At 45.6% G+C, this 22745-nt stretch overlaps 1 protein-coding gene across 9 annotated transcripts in view; it reads right to left on the bottom strand.

Annotated features, from left to right (window-relative positions):
- The window catches only part of WLS (Wnt ligand secretion mediator), a 93218-nt gene that overhangs the window by 8436 nt on the left and 62037 nt on the right, over window positions 1-22745 (bottom strand). For all 9 annotated transcript variants that reach the window (XM_008528102.2, XM_008528104.2, XM_070592324.1 and 6 more), the window contains 8 exons: window positions 18580-18741; window positions 17429-17565; window positions 14404-14572; window positions 12915-13012; window positions 12482-12545; window positions 10403-10546; window positions 9118-9201; window positions 2411-2564 (listed from right to left, as the gene is read on the bottom strand). In XM_008528102.2, the coding sequence (XP_008526324.1) occupies window positions 2411-2564; window positions 9118-9201; window positions 10403-10546; window positions 12482-12545; window positions 12915-13012; window positions 14404-14572; window positions 17429-17565; window positions 18580-18741 (1012 nt within the window). The remainder of the gene's footprint in view (window positions 1-2410; window positions 2565-9117; window positions 9202-10402; window positions 10547-12481; window positions 12546-12914; window positions 13013-14403; window positions 14573-17428; window positions 17566-18579; window positions 18742-22745) is intronic.

The following is a 22745-nucleotide window of genomic DNA, read 5'->3' as shown; positions in this document are numbered from 1 at the left end:
GCTGCCACTTTGTGATAGCAAGTGCTCTTCCGCCCCTTCCTTGCTAACAGGAAGAAAGAGAACCAGAGGATTTCATGGTTCAAAAGGACTTTCAGAGATTGCTTACAGTGGGGAGAAGTGGTACACAGAGAGGTTAAGCAGTTTACCAATAGTTACATAGCAAAAACAACCAGAAGAGTTTACGTACATCAAGTGCTATTATAGCACACGGTCAGCACTGCGAACCTATTACCCATTAGTGTTACCATTCCACATCCCAGGAAGTCCAGCAATTGCTCTGTGTGGTATTTTCCTGGAAGGCAGGAACTCCAGCTATTGGATTCCTGCTTAATACTCTCAAGTCAAGGACAGGACCCTGTGGTTTCTGTCAAAGTCCAACCAGATGACCATGAAATGAAATCACGATTCTTGTTCACAAGCCCAGAATCCTTTCCTGCTGGCGTTATGGAGGTCCAAGTTGGAGAGGCCATATCCTCCCATTTTCCATGCATACAGTAAAGCATTGAGTGCTGGCAGGAGAGGAAGCTGAAGGCTGCCGAGCTGACAAACTTTCTAGAAAGGAAGTCAATCAAACCAAGAGTTGGGCAGGTGGGTAGGTAAGCCAAAAGTCTTTATTCTTGCCCAAGACCCATGGCCAGAGATGGACCTGAGGGTGAGTGTGATGAGAAGTCAAGGAGTAGGGAGGAAGAGAGGCCTGATGTCTAGGATGCTCTTGCACGGGAGTGGCAGGTGCAGTACCAGAGACAGATGGGGCGGAGACCATCCCACTACGCTACACCCTCAACACAGATGCCCTCCTCTCTCTGCTCCTTCTCTCATCATCACCTGCCTTCCTGTACCTCCCTCTCAGGATCATTGGCCCATCTGTGAAATGTGAAAGCTAATCTAGAACTCTTATTTCTAAAGCATTATTTCACTCAACATTTTCAATGCACTAGTAAAACCCAGTCCTTGCCCTGGGGGAGTTAGTGCTCCAGCAGGAGAGAGGAGGCACAGTAAACTCATCTACCACGTCTACACGTGAGTGTCATGGGAACAGTGTAAGTGTATTCCCCCAGCCTGTCCGTAGAACACTAGTTCCAAAGGACAGCATCTGGGAAACGGGTCCCCGAGCCAAAGGATTTAATCATTGGGGAGTCCCCAAAGGATTTAATCATTGGGGAAATGCTATTATTATCCCACCCATTTTAAAAGACTTATAGTACAAATTAATGTACTCAAGGCATTAAGACATCTTGCAGCAAAAACCTCATTAATGCTGATAAAAACCCAATGATTCTCAAACTTATTTGACTATTAAAACCTACCCACATCCCATGGCAACAATATTCGATTGAAGTAGTTTGCCGGACTCCAAATGAGGTGATCAGGAATAGGTTTCAAAGAGGAGGAAGCATTTTGAATGGGCCCACAAGAGGGGAGGGTTTCATCAGGCCCGGATGGAGGCAGGACAGGCATCAATTCATTCCACACACACTCGTGCAGCACTGCCTACGAGCGAGGCCAACCCTTGGTGCCACAGGAGACATGCAGGCCGTAAGGCCCTGGCCTCTGCTCCAAGGCAGAGTTAAGGGCACTGGTTCTGATTTGAGGAAGAGCAGCTTATATTTGAGGAACAGCAAGTCTGTGGCTAGGGTAACGCAGGTGTGAAAAAGACAGAAAGACTGAGAGCGGAGCCAAACAGATAGGACTGGCTTCCAAAGAGAAAGGAGCGATCAGATCAGCTGTTCACTAGGCCACCTAGTCCCTGCTGACAGCACTGGCCTAGGCTGTGGTGGCATGCCCTCTGCCATGGCTGGGGAGAGACCCGGGGTAAGCCCTTCCCTTCTCTGGGCCTCATCTATAAGATGACCAGACTGGCTGAGTTCTCTTTGCAGGATCAACATCAGACAGCACATACAAGCACTTAGGACCAGACAGGGGACAGGAGGACAACTAGTGGTTTGGATGTGTGTCAACAAACACCCCTGCAGGAAAATGAGCAGGAGAAAAAGGAAGCCAGCTCCGTCTTCAGCGCTCAGGGCCCACTCCACCTGATGTCTTAGGATCAGGATACTCAAGCTGGAAGCATAACGTGGCATACTTTCCAATGGCCAACTGTGCTCAAAAATCTAAGGAAAGCAAATTTAACTTTTTACGAAAACCGGGGCATACTATAGACTAGAATGCAATATTCCCAGTGTATTTTACAGATAAAAAGACAAATGAAGACAAAGAAATACGTGTTGTGTGCTGGCTTTTTGTCTTATGGCTCCAGAGTCCCAAGGGGTGCTCGTTCACTGTCTCCCGGTATTAGGAGACGTTTGGAGGAAAAGTTTGACTGGGGAACCCGGAGCCTTCGCTATTTAAGTCTTACAGAAACAGCAGCCTACTTGTCCTGAGTTAAGCTGTGCGAGAGACTGGAACTCACCATTGGACTGGTCATCCCCATAGTTCTTATGCGATGGTGCATACAAGAACATCAAAGCAAAGACATACAGATTCCACATCCCATAGATGCCCGTGAAGAAGGCACTGTTCACTTGCACGGTGACGCCGCCCCACTTCCAATGGCCTTCAGTCACCTATGGAAAAAGGACAGCGACATTCAATTGGAACCAAGAAGAAACATTAACACAAACTCAGGAACCAACCAATACAAAAACCAAGTAGCTTTTACATATGGGCAAAGCGAAGGGCCATGTCAGCCTCCATCTTTTAATCTGAATCACAGTAGGACGAGTTAATAGGGGCCTTACCATGGTCAGGCACAAAGTCAGTGGTTCTCGTCTTGTCTGAACATTAGAATCACTTGGGGGAAAGTGTCTTCCTAAAACGGCAGTACATTGCTAGCCTGAATTTAAAGAAGTTGTGTTTGAGTCTAATCGGTATCCAAAACTATAATTCTTCCTCTGCTGTCTGTCTACCCTGCTCGCTGTGAACTCCCTGCGGGCAGAGACCAGTTCTGCTTCATCCACGGCTCCACGGTCAGTGCCTGACAGACCCAGGGGCTCGGTGCAGAAGGCTGATTAGACAAACAGATGAACCCTTCGAGTGCACAGTGGGGAGCAGCGTGGGGAGGCAGAAAGACCCAGGCTTCCAGTCAGAGACCCGGGTTCAAGGCCAGGCTCCACCACTCCCTCTCTGTTTGCTGTAAGACAAGTAGATAAGACTCTGAACTGAAGTTTCCTTAAGTGTAAAAATAAAAACTTGCAGGGCTGCTGAGGAGAATTAAGTAAAAATATTTCTAGAAATTTCCTGGCACACAGTAAACACTCAATAAATCTTACTTATTTATACAATGTCACTCCATAGAAGTCACTCACGAAGGTAATTAGGAAATTTTCCTATGCTGTACAATTCTGCAAGAATGTTCTGAAGCTGCTTTTGTCTGTGTTAACAACTTGGTGATAGTTTGAAGGGCTGTCTGATGACATATGGATGACGCCATCTATCAACAGAACTGTTGAGCCGAGCGCTAATAATTTGCGCCAGCTCTGAGATCAATGAATGATTTTGACCACTTCTACTTGATACAGGAAATTCTAAATGGGAGTGAAAGAAAGTATTGGACCAATGTTCCTGGGATAGCTTAATGAGGCTGGGTTACATGAACCGTCTCTAGGAGCCCCATCTAAATGTTAATGACATTCCCCAGCAGGTTGATTTCATGTCCTTTATGAGGCAGGGTGGCTATACTCATTTGGTTACCCTCTTTACAACCCATGACCCACGGGGAGCCCAGGCACAATCAAGGTATAAAACACAGGTATTTCCTTTTGAAAGACCTGGAGTGTCAGTTAACCAGGTTAACTGATTATAGACTTACCAGTTTTTGCTTGGCATGGGTAATAAATAATTTTTCGTTTTTGTGATTCATAACAAAGCACTGCCACAAACTCTTCTCTATTTTGGAAAATAATGCACTCTATGATCTGCCTAACAATGTTTATTGGCAAAGAAGGATTTCATAACCATTACTGATTTCAGAACAGGGTACCAGTATTCAAGCTACTTAGGACTTCTTAGAAAAGTCTCCAAATGTCACCCTTCTTACTTTTAAGCACAGAATATCCTAACTTTATAAAATTACAGTAAGTAGGACACCTTAAGATGATTTTTAATGCATGTAATGGAAGGAGAGAGGAAGCCTTAAGAGAGTTCCTGAAAATCTATGTGGTGATAACACAGGGAACTCTTCCAGATGTGAGTAAGGGGGGAGGTGAGGCTGGGTGAACTACAGGTAAGATGGAGAATGGCACTTCTTATTCTCCTCCACCCGATAAGGCAGCGGGCCCCTCAGCTAGAGGAAGGTCCTGAAAGAGACGCTACTTCCTGCGATGCAATCTGAGAATACTCAGTATGGACAATTTTGGTAGACTTCATTCTCACTGGGATGGGCAAGACTGATCCACCTAGGGAACACCCACTTTCATGTCTGGTACACAGTGACGCTCAACAGACAGCTGTTTGCTGAGTGACTGTGGGGAAAAGTACAGGGATGTGCAGGAAGGCCAGCGCACATACGTGGAGGTGGACAGGGGATAGAAACAGTCACTCTTAGGAGAGAAAATACTGCAGTCCATAGTAAATCACAACAATTGCATGTAAAAGTAAGAGGAGAGGTCAATAGGTAATAAGTGTTTTTTCATTTAAATATCGCTCTCTATTGTATTCCTTTATTATCACTTAAAACAAGTCGTTACAGATATTAGCAAAGCTAAGATTCTTTTGTAATAATAACAAGGATAACAATAGTTAACATTTATTCAGTACTAATGATGTGTCAGGCACTATAATAAGAAATTTACATGCAAGATGTTATTTGCTCTTTATTACCACTCTATGAGGTAGGTAGGTAATATTTCCACTCAACACAGGGGTAAACCATGACACAGAAATAATGCAGTATCTTGCTCAAGATCACTCAGCCAGAAAGTCGTGGCTCTGACTCCAAAAGAAGTGTTCTTAATCATTATACAACACGACAGGAAGAATACTATTCTAAACAAGGGTAAGTCTCTGAAGTTAGCGTATGAGGCAACTATTGTGTAAGGTCAAATTTCCTTTGAAAATTCACTGAAGTGACCATAACGCACATTATGTATACAATAAATATATACACACACAGGCTTGTATATTCAAATCTGTATAGTTATATGCACTATACGCCCTGGACGTAGCAATGTATGGTATATAATACACTGGATATATATGCAAAATACAATTTTACAGCACAACCACTGAAATGAGATGCTCATACTACGAGGGGCACAGAGGACTGAGAGTGATGAAGGAACAGCAGATTCACGCCCCCGTATCTCATGCTTACTTGGGGACACATGCATGTTGTTTAGAATGGAGATGCAGAATTACCCATACTGTTTAATTTGCGATCTCTAAATGTATTATATCTTGCTGAGGGCAAGAAGTTGAATTTGCATAAACGAACTGCACACATAGTGTCATTCTGCTGTTCAGAAACTCGACTGTGCTTTCTCCTCTCCTCTCTCAATTATTCATGCCGGAGACATCTTGAGCTCTGAGTACATTCCCACCAACACACACCACAATAAGCAGCCTCCACAGAGCAGGCCTTGTAAATCCAAAATCTTATTAATGCCAAGGCAGAGAGGTGAGAGTCACCCCCTTTCAATTGTAAGAGAGAAAAATCAGGTAGCTCCCCCCACCAAAAAAGGAAAGAAAATCATCTGCCCTCTGCCTAAGTCTTATTTCTAAAAGGCCTGGCTTTTCCTGATTTAACATTTGAACAATTTACTTTTGTGTGAAACCATCCAATTATACCCCTGGAGCCAAGTGAAGTTCAGCTCCCTTTACACCCAGCAGTCTTGACAGCCAACATTCCACTTAACGACAAGATTTCCAAATCCCACACACAGGCTCTCTTACTGGAAACATTTCCTCTGTAAGAACAGAATGAAGCGATTACACACAAAAAAAGAGCCGGGGACAAGCTCTCTGGGAGTTTGCTGCACGTGGTTTGACCTGTCAGGCACCTTGGGGTCCCCTCAGTGAAGGTTGGCGACCTTCTCCCCAGCCCCACACTTCTGCTCCCTCCTGCCCGCCACCTCTAAAGGGAACACCCCTTTCTCTTCCAGGGGGAAGGGACTCAAATACCAGACTGTGATATATCAGCCCTTGGTTGCTAGGACTGAGGCCATTAAAATGGCAGGCATTAAAATGGCAGGCATTAAAAGCCGGCACCTCAGTGCCCAGCTACAAAGCCGCAAGGTCACTGCATTCCACAGCTTCCCGTCGGCCTTTCATTCCTGGCCTCCGAGCGGCAATATCCCGGCGAGCTCCCCTCGCATTATATTTCATGGGGCTTAAATGCAAGCTCTCCCAGCAAGCCCGAGACTATAATGGGAGTTTTAATACCTTCCTTTTACCTAAGGCTGGGATCTATTTCAAAAAGTTACCCAATAGGTTTTCTTTCAGGCGAACTCGTTGCTGAGACATTCCAAAACGACATTAAAAAATAAATCCTCTGATGACTGTATTAATACAGTACCTGAGACACTGAGAGCCATGCCTGAGAACGTCTTACATATCTATAAATAAACCTTAAAAAAAATAACCCAGCAGGAGGAATGTGAGGAGCTAATGGAATCCAAAAGACCTCGCTGCTAACCCTTAGACTTGAAATCCACTCCAGGCTGACTGTCGCAGCAGATAAAAAAAGCCAGCCACGGGCTGGAGCCGTGTTAGAAAACACGGGGGCAATGGAGCATTAATCTTTTTCTCCAAAAAAAGCCACAAACTCGGCTCCTCGGAAGAAGGAAGGAGGAAGATTGTCCTCCTTTGCTTTAAAAGGTGCACTAATTAAATATGTACAAGGTTAAATTCAGGCAACATGTAGCACCTTAAAGCTCGGCCAAAGGTCCCTTCTTGACTTCAGGTGGAAGGGACTCTCTGCAGAGACCAGAGAGAAAGTGGGAGAGTGACTGCCACTTTCGAGCGAGGCAGAAGCGCATGTCAGGACCCAAAGTGTCCCTTCCTGCTGCCCTCCTGAGGACGCGGTGTCCCGACATGGCCTCTTACTCCTCAGCCCACCTTCCTGAGGCTCTGATCCTCCGAGCAGCGTGCCTGCTCTCCCAGCCCTGCAGAACTGGCCGTATGAGGTGTCACGGCACGTCACCGAGGGACATGAGGACTGGAAAGCATCTGGTCCCACAAGGGAATCAATCAAGGGTTAATTTATGCCTCAGACACCCTCGATTGAGCCTCAACTGGCTGAATAAAAAACTCATTCAGAATTTGAAATATTTTCACTGCATTTGGAGTGGAGACTGAAGGCTCCAAGCTTTTATAAACAAACAGTCTGATACAAACACAGCACTGTTGTAGGTCAAGACCAATGTGGAGAACAGAACTTAGGAAGATCTATGTGTATATTTGCTTTGTTTTTTCCAACATGAACACTGCCCAGGGGGCACAGCCAACAGGGCTCTTGAGCTCCTAACTTGGGTGGGAGGCACCCTTGGGTGTCCTTGTATAGAATTCAACGGGTCCATGAACTGGAATGGGAAAAATGTCTATCTTTATTTTCGCCAGTTGCTAACTGAAAGTTACCCATTTCTTTCAATTCTGAATGTATTAATCCCTGTAATGTCAGTAGTACCTGAAATTTTGTCACCAAGAGAAATCATACTATTTTCATATCTATTAGTTATAGATATATATTTGTCATCTCTGTAATAAGTATAACTGCAAATACATATCACCTGTCTATGTATATGATTCCCTTTGAAATTCAAAGTATTTTATTTTACTCGTGTAAAAATGTTCAAAGAAGAGCTCCATACCCTTGACCAGCTGCCGAGGGGTCCATGGCACAGAAGAGCTCAGCAGCCCCTCTACTGGAAGGAAACGTGCAGCAGGAACGGGCAAGTCTTGTCCTAAGGCTATACCTGCACAGCATACTAACACGCTCAATGCTGGCCAAATACAGGGACGATAGAACAAGTGGCCAAAAACGTCAGAAGGACTGGGTTCTGGTCCCCGACGTATCACATGTCCTTTGGCACGACATTCACCCTTCTGGCTCTTTCTCAGAGCACAGCCATTTGTGCTCGCAAGGTGCCAGGCTCTGTACAAATGGCTCTGGGAGCATTTACTTCCTGTGATCCTCACCGCCACCTTCTGTGGGTGGCATACTATTATTCTATCCATTTTACAGATAAGAAAATTGACCCTTAGAACTGTCACCTAATCCATCCACAGTCCCACCCAGCTGGAAAAAAGCATAAATGGGAAATATTTCTAAGGCCATTCGATTTCCTATTCTGCAAACTGGGATAATAATTCCTACCCTATTTACCCATAAGATTTTTGTGAAGCTCAAATGAATGATACTTAATACATTAGATTTAAATAGTACTTTCCATTTTCTAAAACAAGTCACCAATATTTTACAATTATTATCATTACCATTATTGAGATACTACAGTTGTCCCTCAGTATCCAGAGACCCCACACGGATAGGATGCTTAAGTCCCCGAATGCTCAGCCTCCGTATCCGCAGGTTCCATATCCGTGGATTCAACCGACTGTGAATGGTTAAGTATCGTACGTGATGCGCGGTTGGGTGAATCCGCGGAAGCAGAACCCGTGGATATAGAGGGGCCGATTATACAGCAAAATTTTGAATTTTGAGAATAACCAGCAAAAGATAATATTCTATCAAGGGGACTTTAGAATTACATTTTATGTTTAAGTGCCAACATAATTATTACAGAGTGGCTGGTGGACTGTGTAAAAGGATCTTGTTAATGCTAGATAGGGATCAGATCAAATTAATACTTGCTTGTTGGTGTCCTGCTACAGAGCTTGAAAAGTTTATTCCCCTTAAGTAAATGCCACACACGCACCCTTCAATCTGGCAGCAGGCTTTTAATTTATTTAGCAACTTTTTCCTCCTAGAGGCTGTACCGAAAGGGAAAATTCAGTTCACCTCTGGCGAGGTGATAACAAGTCCTAGATTGGAGTGGCCTAAAAGAACACGGCTTGATCCGCTGCCCAGCATTATAACCTCCTGCTCCTTTCTCAGTAGCTCCAAGGAACATTCTGTGCAGGTGTCCAGGGACAGTCTCGCCTGACCTCTCGGGGTCCACTCACCTGACTCACGATGAAAAAGATGACAGTCATGGCAGCACAAGCCAAGGTGATCAGCATGAGAAACTTGAACCTGAAAATTAGCCCCTAGTGGGAAAGAGAGAAAAAGTAGTTTAACATTCCGCCAGCGACAACCAATCCTTTTATCAATGTAGAAATCTATACAAAGCTAATTTTAAAGGAATCTATAAAACCAAATCCCTAAGTGTGATGGTAAAATCATCTCACGCGGGATAATAATCTCCTGCAGAGGTGGATGCGGCTGAAAACTTCTTGGGCCAAATATTTCCTCTGTTGGTCCCTCTCCTGAAGCAGTGGGCGCGCAGCCTGCCGATTAGATTCACAGCACGCCCAGAGGCCGCTAATTTCCCTGCTAGGCTGGTTATGCTTCTCTGCAAGGGCTCAAAGTTACCAAATCCAAGTCTTCTGTGGTGGTAATAGAATTCTGCTCCAGTGAACAAAAAGAAATGTGCATATTAATCAACACGAAATGGATCTGGTTGAATTTCCAGCTCCAGGGATGGGCAGAGCTGCAGAAAGTGCAGGGTTCCCCAGAGAGCAGGACGTAAGGGAACCCGTGTTTCAGGGAGGGACGCCTCTCACTCGGGGGCTCCTATGTGCAGATCCACTGCATGAAAAATCCCTGTGGTGCTGCGGTTTCTCTTTCTCTTCTCACAGAGGAATTAGGCCCATGTCTCCAAGGACAGCCATTTAGGCGGGAGCCCAAGGGATCCTTGACAAATTACGAACGTGTTGCCTGCATGAGCGATTTGAGGTGTCTCATGAATGAGGCACATAATCTATAAACACAGATTACTGAACTCTCTCTGAGCACCTGCTGGATATTGCAGGGGAAATGTGGCCTACTGGAGTCTGGAAATCAATTACCTGGGTTGAACCCGTCTTGAGGCTGATTCTCAGCAAGGGAACCTCAACTAAAGCCTCACCCCAAGCCACAACCCCGTGGACCTGAGTCACATCTCCCCTCTAGGTAGCGTGCACCTACATTCCATCCCCAAGCTGCAGAACCTGCCGAACAAGTTTCCTGCTTACTGGGGAGAGAAAGAGATTTAGACCACAGGAAACCCCAAGATTGAGACAGGCCAGCTAGATGCCTCTCAGAGTAGAACCGAGCTTCTTATTTTGTCCAGAGACCTCACATTATATAAGAACCTCGCAACATATACTTGAAATAAAGGCTTCCGATCTCCAGGTGCTGGTGTTTGTTTACACATCAAGCAGGAGATACGGAGCACCGGTTCCTGAACGAGCCAGGAGGTTTGCTCACCTCATAGTGCAGCCGCCGGACTTTGCTCATGGCTGGCAGGCTGGACTGCTTCCCACTGATGTTCCGAAACACCTGGAACACCATGAAGCAGAGAAACAGGAAGTACAGGCAGAGGCAGATCCCAGCCACGATGATGAAGGCCATCTGATGGGGGCCCAGTCAAGGAAACGGCAGCTGGCTGAGGACACGAGCACGCCTCCTCAGCTCTGTCGGCAATACTCTTGGTCTCCAAATATTTAGGCAGTTTTCAGGGGGATAAAGTATTAAAATGGGTCATTCTAATGCCAGTGCTAGAGAGGTTTTCTGACACAGAAGTACCACGGAGAGGAATATTCCTCATTGCTTTCTAAGCCCAGTAAGAGGAGGAATGGAGCCTGGCTTGTTAGAAATGCAGAGTCTACGGCCCCCAGACCTACTGAGTCAGGATCTTGTTTGTAACAAAGTCCCCAGGAGAATCATATGCACAATCTATTTGAAAAGCACTAAAATATTGGATATTGGTTGCAAAATACTGATCAGGTAGAAAAAGCTGCATTGAACTCAAGAGAAGAGTTAAAATACAGGGTCCAGGTCCTACTGCGGGTCTAGGGACTCAGATTCTTCAAGGGCTAGGAGACCTAGTATAACCACGTTTGGGACCCAATGGGCTAGTTTGTGCATTCCACGAGGAAGAGACTGAGACCCTGGAATCAGGACGGATGGAGTGTGGGAGGTGCGCCCGCAGGAGCTGCAAGGAATTTTGAAGGTCTTCAAGGAAAACCAGAGATGAAGTTCTGTTTGCAATCTTCTGTCGCCACAAGAAAAATCCTGTCAAATGGAACAAGGAGCAGAAGGACACATGTGGCGGGGGGCAGGCGGGGAATATACTTTGAGACCCCATAGGGTGGCTCCAAGACCTATCTTGAAAGCTCAATCTGGAACCAGGCTTGCGGTAGAGAGAGCTGGCTTGGGAGGCAGGCAACTTGATCCCAACTCCTTTCTGCTACAACTCTGCCCCCAAGTTGCATGTTTTAAAATATTTTAACAAGTGTGAATTCAGCACATATGTTTCATTAAATAATCTATCTAATGCAGTTCCTTCTTCTTTCCTGAAAACAACAGTACCCTGGAGTGAAGGGAATACAATTATTTGCTGCAGGACTTGAAACTGAATTTGCCTCCCTGGACCTCCATCATATCTGCAGAACGAAAGGGCTGAGGTAGGCTTAACATTATAGATACTCCCCATGTTGGGCAGCTAACTTTTTTTGGTGGGGGATGGGGAGAGTGGAGCTCGACTCCTCACCTTTAAGGTAATGATACTACTGATCTCATTTGCTCACAAAGCTTCTGGGACACTAAGAAGCCAATATACACATCATGGCCGGACAGAGGTACCATCCACCCAGCACAGGACAAGATATTATCCATCAAGAAAGAATACAACTCAAGGCTGTCTCCCCATTCCAGAGGAGAGTATTTTTCTCTTGAAGCACTTAACCTATTATTCAGGAAGATAAAATATTTAAATCCACCATCCTAAAGGGATAAGCTAAGACTGTCGCTTCTGCTTCGTGAAGATGACTCAGACAGAGTTTATGCCAACCAACCAGAGGCTTCAGCGATGCCTCTGGAACTAATCCCCTTAGTCTTATCTCCACTTGGTCTCAGAATGAAGAGCAGCTGCGTGGTATGCCAGCACACCAAGGTCACTGTAAGAAGTCTCGCTTCAGAAACAGGCCCTCCCACAGGGGCCCAGAGATGCACCTCCGTGGCTCCAGGGAAAAGCGAGTCATGCTTCAGTCTGCGGTAAACAAGTGTAGAATAGATAATTCAGACAGGCTGCGGAAAGACTGGCAACTCCGATCCCTCTGCCATGCAGACGTGCTGCGGCCTCCTCATTTTGCCTGCTCTCACTTGGGCTTGAAAGCAAGCATTAGTTCTTTCATTATTTTTCTTAATTGTGCTGTTATCTTTGGTCTAAGGATCAAAGCTCTGGCTGAGCACATATGGAGAACATTAGCAGGATTTAGAAAATGATCCTGGGGACCGGGCGGCTATGGGAAGAAATAAAACCCTGAGCCCATCAAGGAAGGATACAGCCAGCTCTGTTCCAACATCTGTTGTCCAGATACTGTAGAAGGGATTCGTGAGTTGTACCCCTCTACAAAGAGAAGCGACATGGAAAGGCAAGACACAATTAACACAGAGGAAAAGGAGAACTTTCCTTTCTACATAGTCTTCGCTTTCTAGCTGCAGGGGTGGCCACTGCACTGTATTTAGACTAAGAAAAGTCACAAAGGACTTAAAGAGATACAGAGTTTGAAGAATATGATCAGCCCAAATACTTTGCATCTCTAAGGACCTTAATCTTTGATTTAATCCAGTCATTATGGAGGATGTGACCATGTCCGATGCTTTCATCCCACAGGCTCCCGACCACCATTCTCCTTTTCAAATCCTCCTTCGAAAGAGCTGGGAGTGGACACAGCGATGTGCACTTCAGGCCACAGTCCCACAGGCACCTGCTCACCTCTCACACATGTCAAATATGAAGAGGCAGAAAGAGCCAACAGCAATTGGTCCAACTTGCTTCCAGTACCCTGCTATGTGATTCCGTTCATGCTGATCCTGAGGAAAACCAAAGTGAGAAATGAGATAAACACAAGGAGAGCAAGCAAGGCTACAGGTGAGTCAGTCATTCAGGCAATCCCTGCTGACCACCTGCTGTGTATCAAGCATCATGCCAGACTCCAGGCTCCAAGGATGAGTAAGACCCAAGTCTGTTCCTAAGGAGCTCACTCTTGTCAGCCCATCCATAAGGCTCTCACAGTAATAAGAACAGGATGCTACAGAACATCAAGAAAGGCCCAGGCGGTGGAAGTTTCACGGTCCACAAAATAACTCATTGAGAATTAAATTCCTATGTGAGTTATCACGTGTGTTTGTTAAGGCAGGGTGGTCTCCAGAGGACGAAATGGAGACTCGAAGGCATTCAGAGACGTCAAGTGTGAGAGGTCTCTTCTGGTTAGGAAAATAGATGCGCATTCCCCTTATCTTCATTCAAAATAGAATGGCTCCTCTGGATAGACATACAAGGATGCTAAGAGATGGAAAAGGAAGGAATATAAAGTGAGAAAAGGGGGAAAGTAAAAGATGATCTTAGATTCCAGGCTGGGACCCAGGTGGGACAGTGCCCACCAGCTCCCTCAGGGCAATCATCTGGCTGGCTGTCCTGCTGCTGTCCCTGAGTCCCCGCCACTCCCAGTCCTTGCAGCCGAGGGCTCATTCTCAGTGCATCACTGCTGGAGGACCCCTCATGCCCACCCGGCAGTAGGCAAAAGCTGCTTTTTCCTGTTTTTTCCTCTCCCTCTCTCCTGGAAGGGCTGCAAGGCTTCGGAAGCAATGATCACACCATAATGGAATTTAAAAGCAGCCTGCTCAGCCATGAAGCCCATGGGCCTGACATGAGGCCTAAGCTCCAGCTGGCATATCATCTTAGCCACAACATGATGATGGCACCACTCTTATTTTCATCCACGGTACCTCCAATCCCTCCTGAAATATCACTTGGTGTCTGTGCAAACTGAGACCAGGGAGGTCACTATTTCCGGGTGATAGGGGTTACTAGGCCACCTGGACAAACCGCCAGCTGGAAAGAGCTGGGCCCACATTCTCTGGGTGGTTACCTTGGTCCTGGGGACAAGCAGAGCTGAAGCCGAAGGATAAGAAATCCAAGCCGGAGGACAAGAAATAATGATAATCATTAACATTTGTGTGTTTTCTTTCTGTTAAGTATGTTACATTTAAATCTCACAAAACCCCTACACATTAGTGTCTAAGTCCCATTTATAGATGGAGAAACTGAGATTCAGAGCAATAAGTCACTTGCCTAAGGCCACACAGCTAGTTAGTAAGTGATAAAGCAGGAATTTGAACCAAGGGTCTGAGTTCAGAACTCACTCCTGTATCCGCTAGTTTATTCTGCCTCACCCACTGTCCCTTCCCCAGGGGGCTTTTACCATCATGTGCTCGCCACAGAAGATAATCCAGAAGGAGAGGAGCATTGCATAGAAGATGCCCTGTCGGATATCGCCAAACAACAGCATCCAGGTCCAGTCGAACCCAATGGAAAACCATTCCACTGGGATATTGATGAAAGTCATGGAAATGCCAAGGGCAAAGATGACTCTGATGGTGAGAAAATATCAGGAAAGCCACGTTATTCATCTGGAAGGCAGATTTTCAAAAATCAGAACCCAGTTTTTGGAATTGAGATGTTATATGTTGGGACTGAAGCCATATGGTCAGTTTCTTAGCTCTCATGATGGGTTTCTACACAGAGATGCAAAGTGCCTTATTTTGTTGGCACCAACTGCAGAATGAAGAAATAGACTGTTCTATGTAATTGAACCTAAACTCCTCAGTGCTCTGAACTTTATTTTGGTACCACTTCAGATTAAGAGCTTCCCACGTTTTTACTCTCCCTTGCTTTCTTAAACAGACTTCATTGAATATAATTATCCCCTTACCTATTCAGATTATTGTTAACCTGATCATTAAGAAAAGTCGTTATTATTATTATGATATCCTCAGCAACTATGAATTATATAAGCGTATTTATTTCAATAATAAGTGACTCCAAACAATATGAAATGCAAATTCTTTTAGCGGCTTGTTTTTAATTTGCTTTTCCCCATCACACTATTAATTGCCCTTTCTCTATCAAAATATCATTCATTTTGTCACTGATTTATTCATATTTTCATTGATATCCATGAAATATATGTGTTTATTAAGCATGGATAACGTATCAGGCATTTTGTCAGGGCTGTAGACACCTAAATGAACAGGACCAGTTCTCTCACTCACAGAGATGTATTTAGTGGCTGGGCCACATCAAGTGTGACAAGCAATAGGACAGAAGCATGCACAGGCTGCTACAGGACTCCAGACTGTGACAGAGACAGAAATTGACCGGAGTTGTGAGTCAAGGTTAGGGAGACGGAAGAGCCTTCTAGGCAGAGGGAAGAGTCTGGACGGAGGCACAGAAGCCTGGGACAGCCTGAAGCATTTGGGGATCCGCACGCAGCACACATCAGGAAATGACAGGACATGATACCAGAGAAGTAAAAAAGGCTGAGCTCGGGAAGAAACCTGTATACCTCATTGGAGAAGCTGAAATGTATCTTGAAAGGACTGAGGACCCAATAAGAAGGTCAAACAATGAGGTGACACCATTCATGCATTCCTCAGTCAACAAATTTCCATTTACTGAGCTCCTACTGTGTGCCAGTCACTATTCTAGATGCTGGGGCTCTAGCAGGAAACAGAGCAGCAGGGATCCTGCTCCAGTGACGCTTGCATTCAGATAGGTGAGGAGAGAAAAACAAATGTATGTATTATGAAGAAAAAGCAAGCAAGGTAAGAGAATGGAGGGCAATGGGGTGCTATTTTATATAAGGCAGACAGCAAAAAGCCTCTAAGATAAGAGACGTTACAGTAGGGCCTGAAGGAAATGAGGAATTGAGCATTTCAAATAAAGAGAACAGTGAGTGCAAAGGCCCTGAGATGAGAGCATGCGGGCATGTCTGAACACCACCAAGGGGGATGGTGAGTAGTGGAGAAGACAAGAGATGACATCAGAGGTGGCCAGGGTCCAGGGCAAAGGAAATGAAAAGCCAATAGAGAGCTTTGAGCAGAGGAATGACATGATCTAATTTATACTTAACAGGGAACACTCTGGCTGCTGTGTGAATAGAGTGCAGGAAGGAAAATGGTGGACGCAAGGAGAGCAGTTGAGAGGCTATTTCCAATAAACCAGGTGAGAAATGCAAAATGATGGTGAGTTAGATGCGGGGGTAGCAATGGAAATGGTGAGATTTCCTAGTGGGTTGGATGAGGGGATGAAAAAAAGAGAAGTAAAGGGTGACTCCAACATGTGTAGCCTGAGCAGCTGAACGGATGGAGCTGCCATTTCCTAAGGCGGGAATGCCTGGGAGAGGAGCAAGTGTGAAGTGGGAGGAAATCAAGTGTTGTTTTTTTGTACGTGCTACATTTTAGTGCAAGTAAAGATATTAAGTAAACATCTGGAATATTTGGGTCTAGAGTTGGGAAAGGCTGAAGTCGAGGATATAAATTAAGAGTCATCCGAGTGTAGATGATTTTTAAGACCATGAGACTAGAGGAGATGACCCAGTGAATGAGCAAAGCTAATGAAGAGAAGCGGTCCAGTGCCTGAGCCCCAGCTCCAAAGTTTAAGAGGCTGGAAAGATGGTGGGAAACAGCAATGGAGAGTGAGTGACGGTCAGCAAAGGATAAGCAGGAGAGGGGCGGAGGAGGCTCTGTGAAGAAAAAGGGAGTGCTCGAAGATGTCAAATGTTGGTGACGAGTCAAGAAAAGTGAGGACTGAGAAATGACCAGTGGATTTGGAATGTGGAAGCCACTGGCGATCCTGTCAAGAGCAGTTTCAATGGGGAGCAAAATGGGCTGAAGAAAGAACAGGAGGGGAAAACATACCAACAAGTTTTTGAGGAGTTCTTTTGTAAAGAAGAGCAGAAAAATGGTGTGGCGGCATCAGGGGGGAAAGTGGGAAAAGAAAGAGTTTTAAGAATGGGAGATGGTATGGAGTTAAAGTTTACATATTAATGGGGACAATCTAGCAAAAAGAGAAAAGTCAATAATATGGGAGAGAAAGGGGATATATCTATCTACAGGAGCATCATCCTTCTGGAGGTGGGAGGGGTTGGGCTCAGTTAGGAGCAAGGCAGTTTGTCCACTGTAACAGAGAAGCACCTGATTCAGCCAATGGGAATGAAGAGCAAAGACAGAGTAGAGAGCTGGACGTATGAGCGAGGTGGAACCCCCTAGGATTTAGTAGTAATGTGATGTGAAAGCTGAAGGAGAAATGATTCAGCTGATTCCTGGCCAAATCACCAGCCCAAGTGACACACCGACCACTTGTACTAGACTCCAGCAACCAGGACCACGGCAGGTAGATCATGTGAGGCCAGTGTTCCTTAAGAGTGCTCCGAAATCAGCTCTTACTTTTCCAGAAGCACTGGGGGTCGGGACATCATGGTGATCCTCCTCCAGTACCACACCATAATGATGAAGATGCTAGGCGTAAGGAAGGTCTTCATGGCAAACCACACCTTGGTGAAGCCTCCATTCTGGTGGATTCCCTAGGCAGAGACCAATCATAATTCCGAAGGTGAAGACATCTTAGTGTTATTTTCTACCAGCAAGTGCATTTTGGAGAGAGGCGAGGGGAGACATTGTCTGCTGAACTTTCAAGATCAAGAGCTTTCACATTCACAGCATGTACTGTCCTCATACACCCCTGGCCCCTCCTCGGGCATTGTAGAAATATAAATCAAAAGGGATAAAATAGACCTACTCTATACTAAGGGAATGATTGAGAACATGAGCAAAGATTTTTCCGTAAGGTTTTCATTGAAAAATTGAAGACATCTTAGATGCCCAAAAGGTTGAGATTGGTAAAATGTGTTAAGCTAAATTTATACAGTGGAATGCTAAGCAGTATTGCAAAAGTGTGTGTGTGTGTGTGTGTGCGTGTATAATATTCACTATATACCATTAAATGAAAAAAGCAAGGCACAAAAGAGTCAATTGAGTAAGATCTCATTTAGAAAAATTCTGGAAGCAAAACCTCAACGTTGGTTATTTCTCTAGGATATTACAGGTAATTTTTACGTTGTTCTGTGTGTTTACTCGTGCTAATTTTCTACAATAAAGATATATTTCTTGTGTGATTTTTCTTTTAGATTAAATAAAATGGTCTCCTTACTCCATGTCCTAATTTTTCCCCTTTAAACAAATAAAATGGAAAGAAACTGAAACACACTGCTCCCTGTAACGTTCGTGCTTGCAAGGTGACACGTGTGAAAAATAAATCACTTTTACCTTGGTGTAATTCATTATGCAATCGTGGTCATTACAATAAAATCTTAAATGGCACAGTAATGGCATTTTTGTCTGCTTCTGTAATCTCTCACACAAATTTGCTATCTCAGCTGTCATGGGTATGTTATTATTCCTATTTCTCAGATGAGACAACAGACACGGAGATGCCCAGAGCGAGACGGAGGTCCCCTCCGATGCCCACGCTCAAGAACGAGTGTTCCTAGCAAGTGCTCTAATGTCACAGGCCACCTGGAGCAAGGGGATTCACTCACCACCAGCCGGATATCCTTGATCTCCCCGATGCCAACGTTGATTTTCTTCTTCTCATTGACAGGCAGCCGGATGTTTAGAAGGTAGTACTTGTGAGCCACAGACCCGATTTCCATGAAAGGAAGCACGTCACATTCATAGTAGCGGCCCTCATGCTCTGGGGTCTGGAGGAAGGGCAGAGGTTTGAGGAAGAGACTCCGTCTGAACTGTCTCGCCTCTGCTTCCTGTCACCAATTCTGAACAGCGAGCGCTTAAATGTGTACTTTAGAGGTCCAGGCAATAGGCCACACTGGAAGTGTGGTGTCTACCAGCTACCCCCAGCCCCTCCCCCCCAGAAAAAGTAGCCACCTTTCAGGTAGAACCAGAAATTTTAGGTAAAAAGCAGAAATTTCTTCTCTTAATATCTTTCTCAGCTTTTCGGTCCTCGTTCGAGCCTTGCAGCAGACTAACCTGGTCTCCTAGTGCTACAAGAGCTTTTTATTTGAGCCTATCACTGGGGACCTCCAAGGCTCAGTGGAACAGTCAACTTCATCAATGTTCTGGAGGAAGCCCTTGCTAACGTTCACCACATTCTTAGACAATGGCTAATTATTTTCACAGTTTTGGCCTGCAGGAGAAACTACGAGAAGCTGAAAACATCTTCTTTTTATTGATTTGATAGAAAAAGAAGCAACTCAGAGGGACCCTTGGAACTGGGGAAGACAGAAAGGGATGAAAGGTAATAATGGGATTAGTGTGTTAGAGACACCCACTCTGAATTTCCTGCCTCCAAAATTTCCAACTGCTCAAGAAGCAAGAGGTCAGAGGGGAGCAGAAATTGTAATTAAACAAAAATTTAGCCCAGTTTCTGGAAAAGTCTCTTGGACTTCCTGTCCAATGACTAAAGAGGTACTGCCCAGAGCATGGCGGTAGGAGATTAGAGCGTAGGGGGCCAGGTTGCTCTACCTCACCAGGACTCCTGGTGATGTGTCCCTGTGAAGGGGAGGGAGAGGGGGTAAATATGGGCATGTAGAGCCATGAGCTGTAGCAGCCAAGGACTTTTCCCTGATAAAAGAGATGAGTGTCTGCCATCAGCGTTGGGTTTGTATAGCAGCTTCAATGTTTGATTGGTGTATACCTCCTGATCAAGTGACAGGGGAGACCTAATTTGTTGTTCCTAAGCCTGAATTCTCAGCACTTCCATAATTTTTTTGGTGTATTTTCAGAGCAAAATGTCCAGTGGAGAAATCAGGAGGAAGATAACAAGCAGGCTACAGTCTAACTGGTGTGTGAAGGGCCTCTGCCCCTTCTGTGATCTTGGGGAGTTCTTTATTGGTCAGCCAGAGGTTAGAATAATATACAGTCTTTGTATAGAGACAAAAGACACACATGACAGAAGCAGAGGTAGGGCCGCCATATATCTGGCTTACGCACTTCCACTCTTCCCTTCCCCATCCACAGCAGACATCACCAATCAATCGTGATAGTTTTTCATCCTCTAAGGTTTGAGGGGCTCTGATCAGAACTATCAGCAGATTAGATGTGGCTTGTGAGACTGAAAAATTTCTTCTGTAGAAAGAATCCTGCTTCTTTTCCAAACCTCAGCTGCAGGCTGGATGGTTCTTCCTGTGCAGATTGTCTTCCTCTCCCCTCTGCTCCTTCCTCTCTTATCCTTACAGTCAGGGCTAGTTTTGGGGTGTGCAGGAACTCTTGAAAATATGCTACGGGCTCTAGACCAGCCTTAGGTTCAGCTGCACTGACGAGGCGGATTACCCTCTGAGGAGGGCTTTCTGATGTGTTTCCTCTCAGGGTCTTGTTGGATTTCCAGAAACAGAGTTCAAGGGGGAAGGGAACAAAATTTATTTAGTCTAATGCCACTGACTTGGTTATGCGTCTCACCCAAGGTCCCAAAAGTCACAGCAGCCTGCGGTTGAGGACACGGGACTTCCCAGTCCAGCCCCAGCTCCGACGGGGAGGAAGATACTCGAGAATAGCAGGAAGAAAGGACTGGTGTCGCCCCAGATGTGCCTGAAGGCAGGCGTTACGCTGTGACAAGGAGGGCACTGAACAACCAGGCAGGGGACAGATTCTAGTCCTGACCTTGTCCCTTGCTGGGTACCTTACGAAGGCCACCCACCTCATTGGCCTCACTTTTCTTCTAAGTAAAACAGGAAGGTGAAATAAGATGATCTCTCAGGTTCCTTCTAGTTCCCCACCATGCGCCTCTGGGTGTCGTCCACTTCCCTGTCCCTACAGAGAGGGGACCACCACCACCCCATGAATTTATCCAAGGTCAACAAATTAGATGCATTGGATTCCGGGATCCTGACCTGGCCCGCGTTTCTCAGACACAAATTCACTGTATCCTGTCGGGCCTTTTCCTCATGCACCGAGGTTCTGCCTCCATCAGTATTTAGGGCATTTAGGAAGAAAGACGCTGCCCCCTCCTTTCCTCCCCCACCCCCCTCCACCTCCCCCAACTCCAGCATGAGACTGGCTAATTAGGACAAATTACAGCAGGTGGCAGCTAGACTTTTTTTTTTTAACTTCACAATCCACCAGGGACTAAAAAGCTTTAAAGCAATTTCTCATTTAATCTTCAGACTCAAGACGAAATCTCACTGCAATCAAAAAGCAGAGATTTGATGATTCATTTCCTTCACACTTTTCAAGGTTTAATATCTTTCTTGAAAGGAATCAACACATCCGAAAGATAATTAAGCTGCCATCATTAAGCAGCAGTTGCAGGCTGCTTGATGACCTCCCCCTCACTCTGCTGCTCGGCGCCCTCCAAGGGGGGAAGTAAGGTGAGAAACGACTGTTCCCTTTTCTGAGGATGAAATTCCATATCCCAGAGATTTATATCCTTCAGCGTAGCTATTCAACCAGTCTCACCTCAGAAAGATGCAGTCAACTTGCAGTGACAGCCAGAAAGGTTTTAATTAACTTCCTCCGTTGCTTACAAAGATCTGAAAATGTTAGCTATCTCCCTCTCCTGCTACCTCCAGTTTCTCTCTACCGTCCATGTTTACCTACAGATTGCCCCCAAGGGCCTACCTGAAACAATTCCAGACGGCTTTTTGGGGTGGGGGGCTATATTTGGTCCTCAGCAGAGGGTCTAGGGCAGTGACTCTCAAACTTCATCAAGCTTAAGAGGAGGAGTTGAAATCCTATTAAAACACAGATTCCTGGTTCTACACTGAGATTTTGATTCAGCAGGTTTTGAGTGTGACCTAAGAATCTGCATTTCCTACAAGCTCCCACCTGACACTGATGCTGTTGGTCCTCAGACCACTTTCTGCAGCTCTGGTTTAGGGAACCCGGGGAAGGGAGGCTTAACAAACTCCAGGTGTCCCGACAGGTGCTTCTGTGTAGGGTGTGTGGTTTGCCCCTGAGATCCTGGTGGCCCATCTGGTTAGCATCTCCTTTCATTCTCAAACATGTCCCAGACTGGATGTTAAAGGATAAGGTCACCCTGCTTATGTTCATTATCTCGTCTAGTCCTGATAAAGACTTCCAAGACAGGTATTATTCTCCCATTTTGCAGAAGAGAAACTGAAGCTCGGACAGATTAAGTAAGCTTGCCAAGGACCACGCGGTCAGTAAGTGATACAGCCTGGAATTGAGGCCAAGGCTGTTTTGCTCCAAATCTACACCTTTAACTAATGTTAATGCTGTGAACCTGCTGCACCCCATCTTACTCCTGTTCAGGGTAGGTTGGACCCGGCTGGAACACGGTCCTCAGAGGCTCCAACCTGCTATTCTTACCATCCCACAGGGAACCCTAACTTTGCCGTGATAGGCAAGAGCAAAGTTAGGAGAGGCCAGTGCTGGGAGAGGAGAGGAACTCAATCCATCAGTGGAGCGGGCACTACGAAGCTGTCCAAATCCTTCAGGAGCAACTGATCTGAAGATGTCAAGTGACAAACAACATGATCAAGAATGTGCTTCAATGCCATCCTACCTCTCCTGCACCCCACACAGAGAGAATGAGACCATCTCTGTACCTGAAGGCACATCAGAGACCACCGAGCAGACGGTGCGCCACGTCTCCAGCCTTGAGGAGTGTGAGCAACCCTGAGCAACAGTAACTATGGCTCCATTTCACCTTCACTGAGACTTTCAAGAGAGAGTGGGTGAGCAGGGGTGGGGGATCAGAATCTCGGGGGGCAGTGTGAGCGGGAAGCAT

The sequence above is a fragment of the Equus przewalskii genome, chromosome 24, assembly GCF_037783145.1.
Source record: "Equus przewalskii isolate Varuska chromosome 24, EquPr2, whole genome shotgun sequence".
NCBI classification, from domain to species: Eukaryota; Metazoa; Chordata; class Mammalia; order Perissodactyla; family Equidae; genus Equus; species Equus przewalskii.
Note: the sequence above shows the minus strand (reverse complement) of the source record. Positions and strands in the feature narration are given on the sequence as shown.